Genomic DNA, 19,305 nt, shown 5'->3' on the forward strand with positions numbered 1-19,305 from the left:
TCTACCTTAATAAAAAAAGTCTCCTAGAATGTTTCTCAATCACCAAACATACCCAAAAGATGTGAAACCTGTTCCAAGTGATTCAGGAAAACTGACTGTAGTACCAATATTCCTCTTAAGTGTAATATCCAATGTTGGTGCACAGATCCCCAGTAGAGGAAAGTCCACATATAGAAAAATAGCAGTAAAAATAGGCAATTTGGGTTCTGTGAGAAAGCTTGATCCTCGAACAAGCAAAAGAAGCAACATAAACAACCCTCAAGCCCCCAAATAACAATTCTGAGGAAAACATGAATAGGTACCCCAGTGTGCATCAGAAGGTTTCTGATGCACCCTTTGAAATACTATTCCCTGTGCATTTGTTCACAAAGCAGTAGCACTGCTTCTGTGCATGGAAAAGCAGCAGCCAGTTCTGTGACTTTTGGTGGAGTTTATGTATACTGTATTCCACCTTATGAACTCGATGTCCTGAAGAAAATTTAAATCTGCAAACTATAATGAAGATAGTTTCTGACTAAAGCCAGAACAAATTAGTTATACTTGAAAACTTTTTGGTTCCCTGCCTTGAACACCCTGCGGCAGTCATCTCATGACCTAAACTGGGATTCCTTCAGTCAAGTTTCAAAGAAGAATCTAAAGCCCAGCAAATATAATTCAGGAATAAGGCCCTGAGGCTAATGACCAATTTGTTACATAAAGCTGTATCTATGCCTCAATGTATTTTTAATGGACAAGCCTGTAAAAGCACATAGCCACCATGAAAGGCAGGATGAAGATGAGCTCAACATGAAAAGAAAAAACACAAGCAACTGATGCTGCCTTTCATGACTTACAGAAAAATAATTCCTGAGAACAAATTAATTTAACTCCCAAGATGGACAGGATCAAAATTGAGTGCATTTGAGAAAGCACATTGTGAAATCTTGACAAGAATGAATACACCAAGCGAAAAGACACGATTTTGGCAAGCCTAGGAGACGACTACTTTACATATTACTGTCCTTTCCTCAAGTAATTCCCAGTGCTCTATTTATCAAGGAAAAAAAGAAAAAAAGAAAAGTGCAACTTTAACTGGCACCACACACTGTAGTGCAACTACAACCAACCTTGGGAAATCAGAATAGCATAGCATACACCAGTGTATGTATCATCATGTGCTGTATGCACCAACCAGCTCTTCTATTATGCCCACCAAGACAACTCCCAGAAGGAAAGAAGTTTACTAATCAATGAATTGAGAGTGAAGTTAAAAAGCTCAGTGATTCTGGGCTCACAAGAGTCAGGAAGGAAAGGATTTAATAAGTTTAATAAGTTTTAAGAGGAGTGACATAGTGACCTGATGCTTGTGTGAAATATTCTTGGAAGAAAAAAAAAAAAACCAACCCGTTCATCACACTTCAGCAAATGTAAATGTTTAAACTGTGAACTTAGTCTTCAGTTGTCTACAAACCTGCTACCATATGTCTTTCCTTTTTGAGTGTACTTAACATTAAAACAACATGCTTGCACTCCGCAAATAACCCATCTGCTGCTCCCTACTTCAGTTACTTCAAAAGCTTGTCAGCTGCTATCAATTGCAGTTAAATTTTCATCATAAATAACAAATATTAATGCTATTTTTATTTTGCCTAATTACACTAATTTCAGGCATCTTTAAATGCCCCAACACTTGAAGTTATGAGGGAACCCCAAACTGCCAAGACTATGAAAAAATTATCAGAAGCATTTAATTAGGAAACCTGTTTCCCTTGACTGAGAATCTATTTTTGACTAAGCATGAAGTAAGCAGAAGTGTTGTTTCAAGATTTGGAAGACCACTATGATATAGACTCCTCGTAATAAGCAGATAAAAGAACCAGGGAGGAGTCATGGAAAGGAGTTTGTAAATAGGGATCCTCAGGTAATTGCAAATATAACTGTACTATATATATTGCACAAGATAAAAAGGCCCAGTATGAACCAGTGCAACACATTCACCATTACCTTGCATCACTTGAAATACACCTTCAGACTGCAATGCACACCTCTGAAGCTTCCTATACATTCAGAGCAGGCAATCATTGGATTAAAATAAATAAAATTTGAGGAACAACCAAGCACCTAAGATCTCAAGCCTCCCTCATAGTATAAATACTCTAGTAATATAGGACATACTGTGGCTCCTTTCTGCCTAGTTTCTTTGCATTCGGGGCAACATGTCTCTACTTCTGCTTCAAGAGGAGAAATAGATCATCTCACCCAGGCTCTTACACAATTTGATGGTTAGGACTCTGAGCTACATCATATGTGAGTTCAAATCATGCCAACCTGGAGAAGAACTGAACTTCACATTTCTATTACAGGGACAAGCTGTCTAATGCAAGGTGTGGAAAAAACAGTGGAACTTTAGATGAATTAAAGTGCACCTGACTGAGATTAACTATTCAGTGTTTTTTGGTGCTGGCACCTTACTCCCACACATCTCACCAAAGCAGGGCATTCATAATCTTTTCAGTAATATTAATCTGTTCAGCAGTCTTTTGTCTAGAGATCTTTTTGTGCCTGAATCACAGCACTCTCAGATTTCATGAGACTTTAGAGGTTATTGAGCACATTGCTCTGACAAGCACAGATAACTTGTTTATAAATAGTTATGCCCTAGCATTTTAAACTTACAAAAAGTGTGAACTGATAGGGCTATAGATATTCAGCAGGTATTTTCATTATTTCTGGAAAACATTATTACATAATTATTACACTCTTAGAGGTTTCTTAGATTTTCACCAATAGTTTTTTCAATAACCCTTAAAGTCTTAGAGTAGATTGCACATTTGTGCTGCCAATATAACAAACAAGGAAGAACAATAAACTATTCAAAGACAAAACTATACATTGCTGCTAACAGCACAACTTGATATTTGCTCATTCCTTCCACTCCTTTAGATAATGATGAGACAACTGGCTCTGAAGAATGTCTTTCTACATACTGCCCTTGAGGTGTGCAGGGCAAAACCATCATCTGATTGGCCATGTTTGTTCAGCAACTTTCCAGCTTTGTAGTGCAGGAAGGTTAACACTAGTTTAAGATATGAAGGTATGCTTCCTATTTGCCTCAAATATTGAATATGAATTCTAGGAATGCACTGGATTTTCAAATGTTAAATAATTACAGACAGGATATTTACTAGTCGATTACAACAGAAGATTGCTGACAAGTATTCAATTCTCAACATGACTCACAGTGTAATCCATTACTTCCTTTTAACCTCTGGTATTTGACAAAGATGTTGTATTATAAACTTCTGAAAAGTCTTTTTAAATAAACCAAACCAAAGAAAAACCAAAACAAAAGCCCAACCACACAGCCATGAAAAGGGCTGGACAGCACTCAGGACAGCAATGCAATTACAGCATATAGAAGTATATGGGTAAGAAAACCATAAAAGAAATAACAAAAATCACAAGCCCTGTATTTTACTTTGGCATTTTCCAAGCACAGAGATTTATTACATGGAAAAGCCAATAAAATATTTACATAAGGCTCAGGTAATGGACTATAACAGAAATAAAGAGAATACCAGGAAAACTCTTGTACTATTTATCTTACTGGGAGTATAAACAGAACTGAATGACAAAACATAAAACCTTGTATTTGAAGTCTTTACAATAGCCAATAAATACCACAGGTGAATAACAAAATGTTTCACTATATCTGAAACTTAGCAAGTCTTAGAGGAACACAAGAGGATCTCTTCCCTGTCTCCTAGGAAGTACTGTGAGATTGTGGTGTTTATCAAAGTTGCAAAATAGGAAGAGGGACATACGACATACTAAGCACTTGTGTTTCGTATTTTATACATACGCATACACATGTTATCAACCATTTCAAGAGCACCAGACACAGTGTGCCAGAATAGATTGTAAACTTGAGATTTTGCTGATAAATCCCTGCAAAAATAACCCAGTTACCTGAAGGAATCAATCCATATTTTTGGTACTGACCAAATGTGTCTGCCTGGTTGTCAGTATCAGTAACACAGAGTACACAAGGAATCTCAGTCATATCTTTGAGGTCTCTGGGAACCAGAAGTAACTTGACAACACTAAAAACATGACTCTAGAAGACTGTCTAGAGATACATACAGGTGCATTTCGCCTTGTTCAATGACTTTTGCCACATCTGATGGTAATTCCTGCTGCCCAGATATTTCTCCCAAATTCCCAGATCTGTACCAGTAGGTTTTAAGACAGTACAGTGTATTACCCCAGTGTTTGTATTACACAACAGGTCTAATAATTTACAGCCTCTCTTATAATCCACATGATTAATATACAGAATGGAAAGATTAGTACTTTCCAAAAACAACTCAGGCAACAGTTAACCACAAGATGTAGTGGTTACTGCATGGTCAAAACAAGTATGCAAAGGCTATGAATTGTATTTGAAAAAATAAATGCCTTTTGAATGGCCACAAGAATATTTTTAAACATTTACTAAATGATCCTTTGTTCTTTTATTACAATAGGAAGAACTGCAGTTTCAGAAACAATTCTTCTAGACTATTATTATGAGACATACAGCAGCTTCTTTGTCATTTACATTGCCAATACGTGACAAATGAAACAAGGACACAAGATGACAGATCATGGTGCTTTGAACATATTTGGTTTTAACACTAACAGTGTACAAAATCAGATAACTGATATACAAATTGCTTCCCAAACCACGTCTTACCGACAAGTCCCTCAGACCTGAGAAAAGCACAGACATGTTTGGGAGATGAACTGCCAGGTAGTTCTGAAATTGTGAAGCATGCATGGAAGCCCCTAATAAGAACTGAGGTAATATGTGTGGGGGTAAACTAGAAAACAAGAAACAGCAAAAGGCTACAAAAAAGTTGCACAAAACAGGCTGCAAGGCACAGAAGTTCTGAGCCAAGCTGATATCCTGGTCTTGGTCAGATGTATGAGGAAAAAGGCAACAATATTTCATACAGACAGCCAAAAGGAGGCGTGGAATGTAAGGAACAAAAAACCCACTATAATCTCTATTTTCAAATTAACAACAAAGAAGTAGTATTTTTATCTGGTATGTCGACACAGTAACAAGGTATGATACAGGCCAGTCATTTAAAAGTTAAGACTAACTTAAGATACTTTAAAAAATGTTGAAATAAGCAATTAGGATATCTTTAATACTATGGACTACAGCCTTTATCATGCTTGGTAAAGCACCAGAACAGAACACTGGAAGTTAACAGAAGCTGTCCTCAAAATATTTTACTATAAAGCATTTCCTTAGTTTTGCATTAAAAATAATTTGAGGGAAAAAAAAACAAACTTACAAAAGTACAAAATCCAAATGTATTTTAAGATGTATTTAACATGAAGAATAAATAAAAATAATTATTTCTTTCTTAAACAACAAGAGAGCATCCACTAAATGTGCTTCTTCCCTGTTCACTTATATAATCATCCATCAGCCAGCTTCAGATGACTGATTATTACACGAAAGAGAAGAGTCCCTGTTGTGATGTATTTCACATCACAGATTCCATACAATATGCACAGAGTTATCTGTAGTATGGGATAAAACTATTGTATAGATGGATTAACAGTAAAGTCCTGTTTATTCTTCTCAGAATATTGCAGGAAAATACCATAAAGCATGCAACAGGGGGATATTATCTGAAGAGTTTGCAATAAGAAACAATCAACTATCCAGTTCTAACCTCCCTTCCAAAGCCAAATCATTAATCACTATTTAACAAGCCTTTAATAAAAAGTAGACTTGCATTAAATGGGCAGAGGGGAAGACTGCTGGAAAAAAACCAGACCAATCACAGAAGAATGAGATGAGAATCTAAATGAAGTAAGTTTGAAAGGAAGCATAGAAAGAACACGACATTCACTCACATAAAATTTTCAGGATATTCACTCAAGGCCATGTCAATGATATTCAAAGCATCATGATAGTGTTTCTGGGCTGATAGCAAGAGTGCAAGGAGATGAAGAGAGTTGGCATCATCTCCTTGTAGTTGCAGAGCCTGACGAACATAACCCAAAGCTTCAGGTATCTGATTTAAAAAAAAGGCAGAAAAAGAAAGCACCACTATTAGAAGTATTGCCTCTTACTTGATTGCATAGCCATAAAATTTTCAAAATATTCACCTGGATACCATGCAGAATTCTATAGACTCCTGTACTACTCAGAAGTTTAAAATGGACCTGATGCTCTACAGTGAACAGTAAAAATTAAATTATGTATTAACCCTGGAAAATAAGATACATACATTATTAAAACAGTTCCTTCAGCCTGTTAAAATATTCAGTCACTATTCCAAGTACTGGTTGTATTTCTAAATGATTTTGAAAATATTTTAGTTGTAATAAATCAACTAAAATGCACAAGTACAGGGCAGTAATAACTTTTTTCACATAGAACTTCATTGTTTCAGCTGCGTGTACTTTTGCTCAAAATAAGTACACTGAAAGTTAAACTCAAGAAATTCAATTAAGCAAAATGGGAAGTTTGGAATTCAGGAGTACAGAGTCATAGTTGCTACTGAAAAATATTTTGTGCTTGTAAAGTAACTCTAATGTGACCTACTCCAACGTCTCTGCTACTCATTAGCAATGAAAAGTAGTCACCAAGACCATGTAAACTACTGTGATCAAAACTACCTCCTAAACTAAGCATGACACAGGAAAAGGCTTACCATGACATATACAAAGCAGTTCCACATTATCCAAATTCATTTAATACATGGTAGAATCCTAAATCCCTTAAACAGAACAGCTGTACAAGTCAGACTGAGCTCTGATTTCTTTCAATAGCTTTAAAATAATTCCCAGTTTTCTTAAACATGGTTTTGTAATTTTGTCCATCCTAACCAAACCTCCTACAAGTATTCGGAAATGGCAAATACTCAAGATTTAAACACTGCCAAGATCATTAAAGCCTAGGCTCGAGTCGCACTCGACAGATAACCAGTCTGAGCAGAGGTTACACATAATAGGTCAAAATGGTGTTTTTCCCCTTTCTCCATCCAGCAACGTAAATGCTGAAACAAGATTTAATGACTTAAGTCGTATTTATGATACTAGAGATGTGACAGAACTCTGGAGAAGCGTACAAGACGGAAGATGCTCAGAGAGAGTACTTCAGGATTTTCCCCCCTGTATGTGTACATACGCGCAAGGAAAAACACGTCTTTATTTAACAAATCTTCATCTGTATCCATCAATTGATACAAATTTCAATCTTCATATGACAGTTTGAGGATGCACTTTCAAAACAAAACTAACCTGCCTGGATATGGCAAGCTGAAGTGCCAAGTAAAATGCTGCCAGATGATCTGTTGGAGACAAACTGTGAGCCCTTAAAAACAAACAAAGAAACGAAAATCTAGTTAATTTTTCTGCTGTTAACACAGCTTAAACATACAAATGCACATATATTCATGAATCCATATTTAGATCTCTGCACTACACAAAGGCTCATATTTTGATATGTGGTGTTCAAGCCAGTGACTTTTCATATTGCACTTCTCAATCATCCTTAATCTAAAGGAAGCAATTTGGCCCATTAATGAGATATTTATAATAGAAATGAACTATGTAATTTCAGCATAAATCTTAAAAATGAGCACTAAATAAATAAAAATAAGATCCCTCAGTCAAAATACAGTCCTAAACACTTAGATGTAATTGCTAAGAATAGTTTAAAAAAAAATAATAATCATTAGCCAGAGAGTTTTCTTACTGAAAAAGGAAAAAAAATCCCAACCAAACACAATCTTTCTGCTGCAAGAGAAGGATTTTTATGGGGGACACTTGAGCAAAGACATACAATTACATCTGTACCCCAAAGTGATGTGCAGTAAATACCCAGCAGTAAGCTTGGAGCTTAGGTATTTCTTTAATTTATATTTGTTGCATTCTTTTAATGAAGGCTCAGTTAGAAACAGGATGTGCAATAATCAGCTTCAGAACGATTAATGAGTCGCCATTGAGACAGAGGAACAAAAATGACCTTTAATCCATTACAATCACAAAAGAAACCTTCTGCTTCCCAACAACAATACAAAGAAAATCCCAAAGCATCAGAAAGACGCACAGAAAGCAGATGCAATTAATCCTCATGTTCCCAAGCATTCTGTGCACAAATATATATCCTGCTACTTAGCACAAATATTTCAAAGCTCTGTATCACTAAATCTTTTAGTTCTATTCAAGCTATATGGCTAAAAAGCACCTGTCATGGTTCACTTGAAAGATACTAGATATGTTTCAGATTTCAGCTGCTATTTTCACTATTTGCTGCTAGGAAGTCCTCAAAACTGAATGCTTAGGACAACATCAGGAGACTTACTGTTCAGCAGTAGAGAATGAAACAGAAAAGCTCCTGGGTGAAAGATGGCATAACACACAACCAAGAAACAATATATGGAGAGCATGAAGGAGTAATTTTACAGTGACAAGAAGATGAATATAATTTGGAAAATAGTTCTCCTAACCTGCTGTCTATTGCTTATTCTCTGTTAAACCACATGCTCTTTTGCTAGAACAACTTAATAAAATACTACCACACAAAATATTATACTAATATAAAAGGATCTTCCTACTTGGGGGTGGTCACAATACTGGACAACTTCAACTCCTAGAAACCAGAAATTTTCCAGACAGATTGATAGCAGGGAAAGACTCGGGATTTTTGGGAATTGCTATACTAAACTGGAGGCTAGAGTCAGCAGGGATGGATTTGCTTCAGGTAACAGATAATTTCATTGTTTGCAATTAGTTATTAGAACCTCAGAAGCACTGAATGGGTAGAAATGGTGAGAAATAGTTAACAGAGTATTTTTGAAACAGTAATGATTAAGTCAGTAAAAGGCATGGGTGAGGAGTTCAAGTATAAACCAGGAATTAGAAAGTTCAGTTTCAACACAGAATAATAGAATCATTAATATTGGAAAAGACCTCCAAGATCATGAAGTCCAACTGCCAACCCAGCACTACCATGACCATTAAACCATATCCCAAAGTGCCATGCCTACATGTTTTGTGAACACCTCCACAATTTCCCTAGACAGGCTGTTTCAATGCCTGACCACTCTTCCAGTAAAGATATTTTTCCTGATATTCAATGTAAACATTTCCTGGTGCAACTTCAGGACATTTTATCCCATTACTAGTTAGTTGAGAGAAGAGACCAACACACATCTCACTACAACCTCCCTTCAGGTAGTTGTAGAAAGCAGTAAGATCTCCCCTCAGGCTTCTCTGGAAGAGAATCAAATCCTTGAGATGAGCTACTGTCATCTCCAATAGCACTACTCTGTAAGGCACTTGGGAAGACAGGGCATTTATGTTGTCACTGCCTACACTGCTATTAAATCTCCAGATAGACTTTATCTCTTCCCCTCTAGATTTCACTGCTTACCCACAGCAGGAGGGCCTCAAATATTGTTCTGTTTCTACAGATACAATTGCAAAAGCCTCCTATACAATCTGATCAGTTAACCAGCTTTTCTAGAAACACTCTCATATTGAACCATGACTTTAGAAACTTGCATTATGTGATTTTATCTTCTAGATCAGAACAGTATTTTATACTACAGAGCAACACAAATGCCTTTAAAATTAAAGGCAATCCTTAGAAATCAATCTAGGTATTTCTGAAATAAAATGATGTAGACGGTAAAGAAATACATTCTCTACTCATGAAGACAGACTCCCAGAGGTGAAATCCTCATTACACAATCTTTTACGAGTTCCTCTTTTTAACACATAATGAAAGCTTTTCACTGCTTATAAAAGAATGAAATGAAAAGATTAACACCCACTCACCTCTGAAATGCGAGAAGTGCCTTTCGCTGCAAGACCTCTTGCATTCCTCGCAAGGATGCTAAAAAGGATATATTTAATCAGTGATGTGCAAGATCAAGAGATTTCATTCCACATGTTAATTGAAGAAGTTTTAACACATTGACTGAAAAAATGGTTGCACACTGAAGGTTTAACTTTTAGTATTCTGCTAGCTATTCTTTTTAAGGCAACATGGGAATTTCTAAATGTGAATATTTACTCTTATCTTACCATCAGTAGCCTGCAGACTGTAAGTCAATCCCAGTGCCAAGTAGCCTTTTGCTTTGAACTCTGATGTTTTGTCCCCAAGATCGACAACTGCTTTGGCAAATCTTTCAGCTTCTTCCAACTGAAAATATTGTAAAACATCCACATTACACAGAAGTGTAATTTCAATCTTGATCTCCATATGTTAATGTTTCAATTTTTAATATACTCTTCCCTATGTTTTAGATCACTTTCGAAATACGCTACCCCAATAACTGTTGCTATCAAATATTGCAAGCTGTCCATGCAAACACAGGTGTACATGTGCACATACATATCTGCACTGTATTTTTAGAGATGGCCAAGTGCCTGTAGTTACTGTGCAAAAATATTTGCTACATCCCTAAACCAAGATTTAGCTGCACTTTAGCACCAGTCTTACTGAAAATACAAAGAATGCCAAAACTTACCCAGTGGAGAGATCCCATACAGAGCTTTGCAGCAAGGAGTGGAATAGTTGCATCATCTGGTTTCAAACGTATACATTCCTTCAAGACTTTAACAGCTCGGGCAGACTGTTAAAAACATTTTCCACTGAAATTACTAAAAGCATAATTGTTTCACAGATATAAAATGCCCATGTCCATATCTTACTTTTCCCACGTGAAGGAGCCATTACTAAACATTTTGCTAACAAGCAGCCATTACTAAACATTTCACTAAAAATCTGCTACGATTCCTCACCCAAGTGAAAACAAGACTTCAGATACTACTGTTATTTAAACCCCTATGAATTATCATTATGTGTTTCCAGCAAATCATTTGCCCAGAATGTAATTCAACTGGTACATGATTCAGAAGACAGTTTTGAGATGTACTTAAAACTATGCTAGGCCTGTAAGCTCACAACATTTCAGGAAGGCAAATGAAAGAGCCGGAATGGGACAGTCTTCAGAGCAGTGTTTTATTTTCTTTGAGAATTACAACAGTGCTTAAGAATAGTTCTGCTGTAAGACTGTATAATAGGTTGGTACTGCTCCACTTTTTAAAACTCATTTGCCTCCATCCAGTCACAGTTTAGAAGATAACTCAAAAGTAAATGAAGAATGGAAAAGAATAAAAATTCAGCTTTGTTAAAAGCAGTGCATTTGTAAAACCATTTTCTAAAGAAAACACAAATAATTTCTTTTCCCCATACTGAAGATAAGCGTATTACCCCCACTGAGAATGATGTTTTAGTAAATCAGTATTGTTTACATTACATAATGAATGTGATTTATTTTCCACAACATGACAGGGAAAAACAAAATAACTGAAAGTAGAAGACTGCATCTGATAACCTAGTTTGTTTTGTTTTGTTTCGTTTCAATCCATCTCAATTTAATGGCAAAGAATATGCAGTCTCAAAGACAGTAATAATAAAGACAGACATAGTCAGAAATTCTCAAAGTAAAATAATGCAAGAGCATCATGAATCAGTGCTAATTTGTATCTAAGCATAAAATTCATTTAGCAAAACAGCACTAAACCAAATTTCTAATGGATAATATTATCTGGTATAATTCCTACTTACATTCAATTGGCTTAGCTTAAGCTTGTTGGCAAGACACGTCTTATCATCACCCTTATCTTCCTAAGTTAGAAACTATTGAAATAACAAGTTTTACTGTACAGTACTGTACTAAGCATAAATGCAGGAGTACAGTGCACTTAGCTGATTTAAGGATTAGAACTACTTGCAAAAACACTACAGATGAAACTTACGGAAGTGACAAATGTTGTTGTTATCAAAAGCCAGCAATAAAAGAAATACATAAAAAAACTAAATCAAAGACTTACTTTTCCTGCTGCCATCAAGGACAATGCAAATTGATACCAGAGATGGAACTCTTCAAACGCAAACTTCATGGCTCTTTCTAAACACTGATTTGGGGGGGAAAAATTGTTATTTAATGGTGCATTCTTCACATGTTCAGCAGGTATAACAGTATAAAAAAATTTTCTTACAGACTCATATCTGGATTACATGTAATTAAAAATTTAAATCATTCAAATAAGTGATGACAGCTGCCTGATTCTAGATGTGGGAAAAAAAAGAATTGAGTAAAAAAAAATTTCCTATTTATTTTGTTTCTTTAAATACTCCTGCTGGTACTGTTCTATTTAGTCTGAAAAAAGGAATGACAAATATCAGCTTGCTGAAGGTACCAGCTGCAAAAGGTAGGAGGTAAGTCATAAGTGAAATGGCAAATTGTACACACACTCATCCTAAATTGTGAATATGTAGAAGCAATGGCATAGTCACAAGTCCTTATCAGGACCCCTTCAAAGAGAAGGGTGGGGTGTAAAAGTTCACCTGACAGTATTACTTTTAAGAATTTTATCCATACATTCAATATTCTGCTGAGATTCTCACCTTAACAGAATGCCAAAAGGAAAACTGTTATTACCATATTGAATTACCATTATATGCTCATTTGGAAAATTTTGAATCTGCTGTGGTCAATATGAAATATTTCATTTTGCCTCATCAGGCCAGCTCCAGAGAACTGAAAGGTGCAGCTTTTCTGCTCTGCCAGCTAAAATGTATATAGTAAACTGTTATACCATGAATTATTTTTCACATTAAAGCTCAAGTTTGCAAAAAACCACAGGCAGGTGTGAAGCATCTTCTCACACTTTATGAGAACCCTAAGCAAAGAGCAGCACTGAAATAAAACAAACACAGAACTCATTATTTGCTGCATAAAATTTTTGCTCTTATACAATGTCCAATATCAAGACCATTACTAAATAGAATTTTTATTAACTTGTTATAAAGGAAAGAAGCTTCTACACCCAAATTCTAACGCTATTGTTAAAAGTTCACCATCACATAGTACATGCAGTAATTTAATTAAACATCTATTAAGAAATCCAATGGAGGATTTATTTTGCCACCTGACTTGTTTTCCATCAGTAAAAACAAAAAGATCACAGCAGAAAAATGAACTAAGTTAGTTGTGTGATGTCTTCCCCTATTATCTTGGATATTTTGCAGAGATGCCTCGGTGAGGAAGGCACCCTCCCCCTCCTCCCTCTATGAACTTGGCAGAAAACAAAAGCTTCTCTTTCTCCACCAGCTACTGAAATGATACCTTTTCAATGATGAACGTGACTCAGCATTAGAACAGTTTAACAAGAATGAGAGAGGGTTTTGACCATTTAATGATTTTAGATCACAATTACTTCTGTAAGCATTCAGCTATAGCTAAGCCATGAGATGATAACAAGATATTGGAACTGGTGGGTGAATATTACTTCCACCGTTACAATAATGGTGTTTTTTGACTTAAGGCTCTGACAGCTCTGCTTGAGCAAACGTAATTAGCTCACAGAGAATGAGGCCAGGAAAAAAAAAAAAGGTTATGCCTATTACATAACTGAAGAGAATATCTTCACGTTTCTGAATTTGTGTTTATTGTAATACTTCAAATTGTAAATGTTTCAGCCTATGAGTCACAGGATTTGATGGCAGATATTCTCTAACCACTCACTAAACTCACAGCTGGCAGATGAGCTGGCCAAGCCTCTCTCCATCATTTTCCACCAGTCATGGCTCACCTGAGAGGTCCCAGACAACTGGAAACTGGCCAACGTGATGCACATCCACAAGAAGGGATGGATGGAGGAACCTGGAAACTACAGGCCTGTCAGCCTGACCTCAGTGCCAGGAAAAATTATGGAGCAGATCATCTTGGGGGCAATCACTGTGCACCTGAAGGATGGCCAAGGGATCAGGTCCAGCCAACGTGGATTTAGGACGGGCAGGTCAATGGCATCCTGGCCTGCATCAAGAATAGCGTGGCCAGCAGAAGCAGGGAAGTCATTGTGCCCCTGTACTCAGCACTGGTTAGGCCACACCATGAGTACTGTGTCCAGTTCTGGGCCCCTCAGTTTAAGAAAGACATTGAGACTCTTGAACGTGTCCAGAGAAGGGCAACGAGGCTGGTGAGAGGCCTCGAGCACAAGCCCTATGACGAGAGGCTGAGGGAGCTGGGAGTGTTTAGCCTGGAGAAGAGGAGGCTCAGGGGAGACCTTATTGTTGTCTACAACTACCTGAAGGGTGTTTGTAGCCAGGAGGGGGTTGGTCTCTTCCCCCAGGCAACCAGCACCAGAACAAGAGAACACAGTATCAAGCTCCGCCAGGGGAAGTTCAGGCTCGAGGTGCCCAGATAGTTCTTCACAGAGACAGTTGTTAGCCATTGGAATGGGCTGCCCAGGGAGGTGGTGGAGTCACCATCTCTTGAGGTGTTCAAGAGGGGATTGGATGTGGCACTTGATGCCATGGTTTAGTCATGAGGTCTGTGGTGACAGGTTGGACTTGATGATCTTTGAGGTCTCTTCCAACCTTACTCATTCTATGATTCCATGAAATGAGATGTTCTAACCATTTCCTGATAAGCTCCTGCTGCAGCTGTGTATCTAGAGTAGCTGTATGCTAAAGTAAATACTTTCTTTCATGCCATGTCTTCGTAAGATTATTTTTTTCAAATGTTAAGAATAGGTATTTCATGGACATAAATACAATTATTCTGTATTGAAAAGTACTTCTCAGACAAGTAAAACTTCCTGGTTTTCAGGGAATGTTTCAAAAGAATATAGAAAATAATGATGGAATATTAACTAACAAAGATGGTTAAAAATAACCCATCTTTCCAAGGTAATATCCTAGACTTCATAGCTAAGAAGACATACCCCAGCTTTCCTGGGTAAGTAAAAAAAAAACTTCTCTATTAAAAAGGGCAAGAGTTGCAAATAGAAAGTTGTGTCTATTGTGGAATTCCAGGAACTTATAATTTCCATAGTGGTTTAACATTTAAAGACAAAAAATCCACCAAAACCCCAAACAAAAACAACAACAAAACCCCCACCAAAACAACAACACAGCACCACAGAGAAAAGATTTTTTTCTAGAATAAAAGACCACAAATCCTTTTTCTAGGTATTTATATCTACCACATATCTACCATATGGGTTTTTTGTCATTCATTCCTGCTGTGTTCCATTTAAAACATGTACATCTGTGTGAATTTCTCTGCCATTAAATATTTACCACACCTAAACACAAATTCTGTGCTTTACTGCCTCAAGTTGCTTGGATAAATTTTGACAACAATCTTCTTGGAGTGGAGACTACTTGCTGCATTTACACAATAGAAAGAGTGAGAGAGTCCTACATTTGTTGAGCCCTTAAGTGCAACCACAATTAACATGATTAACAGAAATAAGCAACACAGTTGAATAGTCACTACTGTTGACAAACCTCTGAAAGCATTTCATATTGGCCTCTTCTTCCCAAGGCTATAGTAAGTAAATCATAGACTACAGATGCACTTTGTAAACTGATGATACGGTCATTTTTGTGTTCCGGTATTCTGCTCAGTACAGCATCACGGTTAGCCTGAAACATACCATGAAAAAAAGAAACAAGTTAGCCATCTCTGGAGATATTATTCCTGGTGAGGCTCCACAGTGCTCAGGGCAACCTGATCTGATTGAGGATGTCCCTCTTTACTGCGGTGGGGGGGTTGGACTAGATGACCTTTTGAGATCCCTTCCAACCTAGACCACTCTTTGATTCTGTTGTGGATGTCCTTTCCCTGAAATTGTTCAAGACCAGGCTGGGTGGGGCTTCAAGCAACCTGGTCTAATGGAAAGGGTCCTGGCTCACGGAGGATGGTTGGAATTAGAGAATCTTTAAGGTTCCTTCCAACTCAAACCATTTTATGAGCATTTGAAACACTAAGAAATTATGATGCTAGAATGCATGACATCCCTGAAACTAGCAGTATGACTTAGGGTTCATATATACACAGTGATCTGATTACTTTTTCTTACACAGAATCATACTTGTATGTCAGATCCTTGATCTGTTTTCCAATATTTACTTGAGTGAGTTCTTGAAGGAGGGATGTCTTGACACCTTATCTGTGTTTTCACTAATTCACAGACAATGCAAGGAAGAGATCTTACTGACAACAATACTGTCTCAAAACACCAGTGACTAGTCAATCGTTCTTATTTCTACCCCAAAACACATTTCTGGTTTCAAAACACATACTACTTAACTACTGCAGATAGAAAGCAGGCGCTGAAGCTGAAGTAACAGCTCTCAACCCTCAGAAAGAAAAGTCTAGAGTGATGAGTATTTTCTTGCTCAATCTTTCCCTTTCCCCCCTCCAAAACTAATTTGAACTACATGACTTAGCCAAAGTCTGTCACGTGAAATATTTTATGCTCTCTCAAAACATTTTTTTTCCTCACATAGCCTTCAATAATCACTTGCAAAGAAAAAAAGTATAGAAGGTTTGCTAAGCATGTATGTTCTGCAGTGACAAATATTTGACATAATTAGTCAGATCTAATTCATGAAATAAAAACTGTAAGTAAGCCAAAACAAAACTTAACTGAGCAGTACTTTTAATTTGATGCTATTTTTTTTTGTTTTCTGGCTTCTTTTGGTGGGTTGAAAGTTCCCCCTCTCCAACATTAAATTTGCCAGACCAGCCGATATGCAAGAAAACATATACACAAACTCAGTAATCAATACTCATATTCTGCAGAACTAGAACTGCTTCCACTTCACACCATGACCGCAGCTCAGATCAAAGCTGTGTATATCTCCTTGAGCTGCTCAGGCACGTTACAGAGGCACAGACAACCCTTTTTTCAGCAGTAAGCATATAATGCAGCAAAACCAACACATGATGTATGGAAATGTTTGCTCAGTCTAGTCTCCTGTTGACAGATCCTGTCACAACCATTGCAAGGCAGACCGCTGGGAATGAGGAAACTTTAAAACAGTTCAAATGATACAATGTTCAATAAAATGTTCTGATCTTATTTAACTGTATCAAACCAGAAATTATGCCAGACCATGAAAACATTTGAATCACACATAGCAGTCTTGTTGATATGCAGTGAGACAAATTACAATATGATGTCTCAGATTGCATAGGTTCCACTGCTTCAGTCAGAAAAAGAGAAAAAAAATCCCTGTTTTAAATTCTGCCACCTGAGAATATATACCTGACCTGGTATAAGAGTATCAGTATGTGAGAGATGACTAGTAAAATAATGCTAGAAGAAAATATAAAAGGCTGACAAAATGCACAAGTAGGCCTTGGAACTGAATCACCTGTTGAGGAAATTACAATAAAAACAATAATCCAGTTGCCAAGGTTGAATGCCAGTATCATTAGAAACATTTACAAATTTGAGTGGCATCTGAGGTTTAACAAATAATGAAAAACTCTTTTTGGCTGTTTATTATGCCTATTTAGTAGCTTTTTTATTTAGTTTTTACAACAAAATTTAGTTAAGCTAAAGGAAAGACCTGGCTTTGTGCTCATCTGCCTATGAATAGAAGGAAGCTAGGATCAGCCACTCTAAAGGACAAAAAGTCCTATTTATAACACTAGCAGACTGCATCCTGCTGGCTCAGAGGAAACATCTGAGTTTCAGAAGTAACTGCATTCCTAACAGAAAATGAAAACCAGTCATAAAGGCATGAGAAGAAAAGTTCTATTTTCATTTACATAAAGAGAAAAGAAAAAAAAAAAAATAAAAAATAGACATACAGCACATGCATATTTGCTCTATTTTACCTACCATAGATTCACTAATAAGCAGCAACAGTAAGGCTTCTTCTGTATTTTCTTGAGGACAAAAGATGCTGTTCAAAATGAGAATTTAATTATTTAAGCAGAACATATTACTTTCAAGAGTAGCTTACATAAATATGATGAGTACTGTAAAACCTAGAAAATTTCCAGGAAAAACAAGAGAGTAACTTGCATAGAAAAAACAATTGGTTAAAGTGCATTTCATTGCAATGCTGTCAATTTGCATTTCAGAAATGTTGGCCCAACACAATAAAAGAACAAATCCACCCTAGCCGTCAGAGTTAAACACATTAAAATAACCCAAAATTACACATAATTTGACAACTGTAAAAACTGTACCCATATTTTAAACCAGCCTCTGGCACCTAATCTATCTGAGCTGAATCTACATCAGTGATGTAGAAGAAACAAGAAATTTTCTCACAGGAGCAAGACAACAATTAAGAGCCATGGCAATGCCTGCCTGCTTGCCATAACCACTGTTACTTCCAAGCAGTTAAAATGTTTACTTTGAATGAAATGCACTTCCTTATGACTTAATACTGAAAAACCTTGCACAGGGCTGGTTTGCAAGCTTTACTGTTTTCTCAGAACACTGGATGCTTTCTGAATACTTTTCTATGCTGGTGGACAAAAAACACACGCTCCCCCAGTGACTGTTTTAACTCTTCAGATTTCTTTTTCTGAGCTGTTTCTGAGTTAACACAAGTGGGGCATCCTGTTAATTAAAACCAGCAGTTCCAAAATTAATCATTTAAATATGGAAAATAATTTCTTGTTAAATAAGCAAGTCCTATAGTCCCAAGGGTGCTTAAATTACAGACGAAAACCCAAACCTGTCTGAGATTAAAACATATTTCAAGTGTTTGTTTTAAATTCACTAGAAATTTAACCAGTTAAAAACGGCCTAAATGTAAATGTAAATTGATAGGTTGGATGTGATGATCTTGAAGGTCTCTTCCAACCCCGTCTATTCTATTCTATTCTATTCGGAACCTAAAACACATTTGAACTCCAGGCAGTTTGAAGGCAACATTGTGACTCTGTAGTGGTAATACATAGCAGCTAAGACCTCAGGGTAGCTGTTTTGTTGATGAGTTTTAATTTTTTTAATCAATACAAGTTGCTCATCAGATTTTGAAGAAAGAATATTCTAACTCTCAGAACACATTTATATTTTTACATAACAAAGAAATTTCAATACACAGTTACTGGTAAATAAGTTGATGTTTGTCTCAAACACTGAAGACCCTCTTCATGCAGAAATTACTCAGAAATTTTTTTTGACCTGAGTATGCAAGAAGCTCAATTTACTTGACTGAAGTCAGACATTTTCTGTGTCTCCTGACAGATGCAGACATATGAGTCAAGTAACTCCAAGACAACAACGCAGAAAAAGAGAGGCAACTGGAAGCATGAAATGGCTCCCAACGAAAGGCAAACAAGGAAGCTTAATAGTTCAGCTAAGGATAAAGAAAACTGAAGAGGCAGTAGCACAGAGGTCTACAAAATCGTAAGTGGTATTAACCAAGGCATATTCACCATCCCCAAAAGACTGCAAAGCAGATACTTATGGTATCAG

At 36.7% G+C, this 19,305-nt stretch overlaps 1 protein-coding gene across 7 annotated transcripts in view; it reads right to left on the reverse strand.

The window, feature by feature from the left end:
* TTC7B (tetratricopeptide repeat domain 7B) overlaps positions 1-19,305 on the reverse strand; it is a 118,985-nt gene that overhangs the window by 52,697 nt on the left and 46,983 nt on the right. For all 7 annotated transcript variants that reach the window (XM_068148769.1, XM_068148770.1, XM_068148768.1 and 4 more), the window contains 8 exons: positions 17,710-17,773; positions 15,362-15,499; positions 11,896-11,979; positions 10,527-10,631; positions 10,081-10,198; positions 9,832-9,889; positions 7,288-7,360; positions 5,896-6,056 (listed from right to left, as the gene is read on the reverse strand). In XM_068148769.1, the coding sequence (XP_068004870.1) occupies positions 5,896-6,056; positions 7,288-7,360; positions 9,832-9,889; positions 10,081-10,198; positions 10,527-10,631; positions 11,896-11,979; positions 15,362-15,499; positions 17,710-17,773 (801 nt within the window). The remainder of the gene's footprint in view (positions 1-5,895; positions 6,057-7,287; positions 7,361-9,831; positions 9,890-10,080; positions 10,199-10,526; positions 10,632-11,895; positions 11,980-15,361; positions 15,500-17,709; positions 17,774-19,305) is intronic.

This window comes from Melanerpes formicivorus, unplaced genomic scaffold, assembly GCF_026170545.1.
Source record: "Melanerpes formicivorus ecotype bairdi unplaced genomic scaffold, bMelFor1.0.p_v2 SCAF_17, whole genome shotgun sequence".
NCBI lineage: Eukaryota > Metazoa > Chordata > Aves > Piciformes > Picidae > Melanerpes > Melanerpes formicivorus.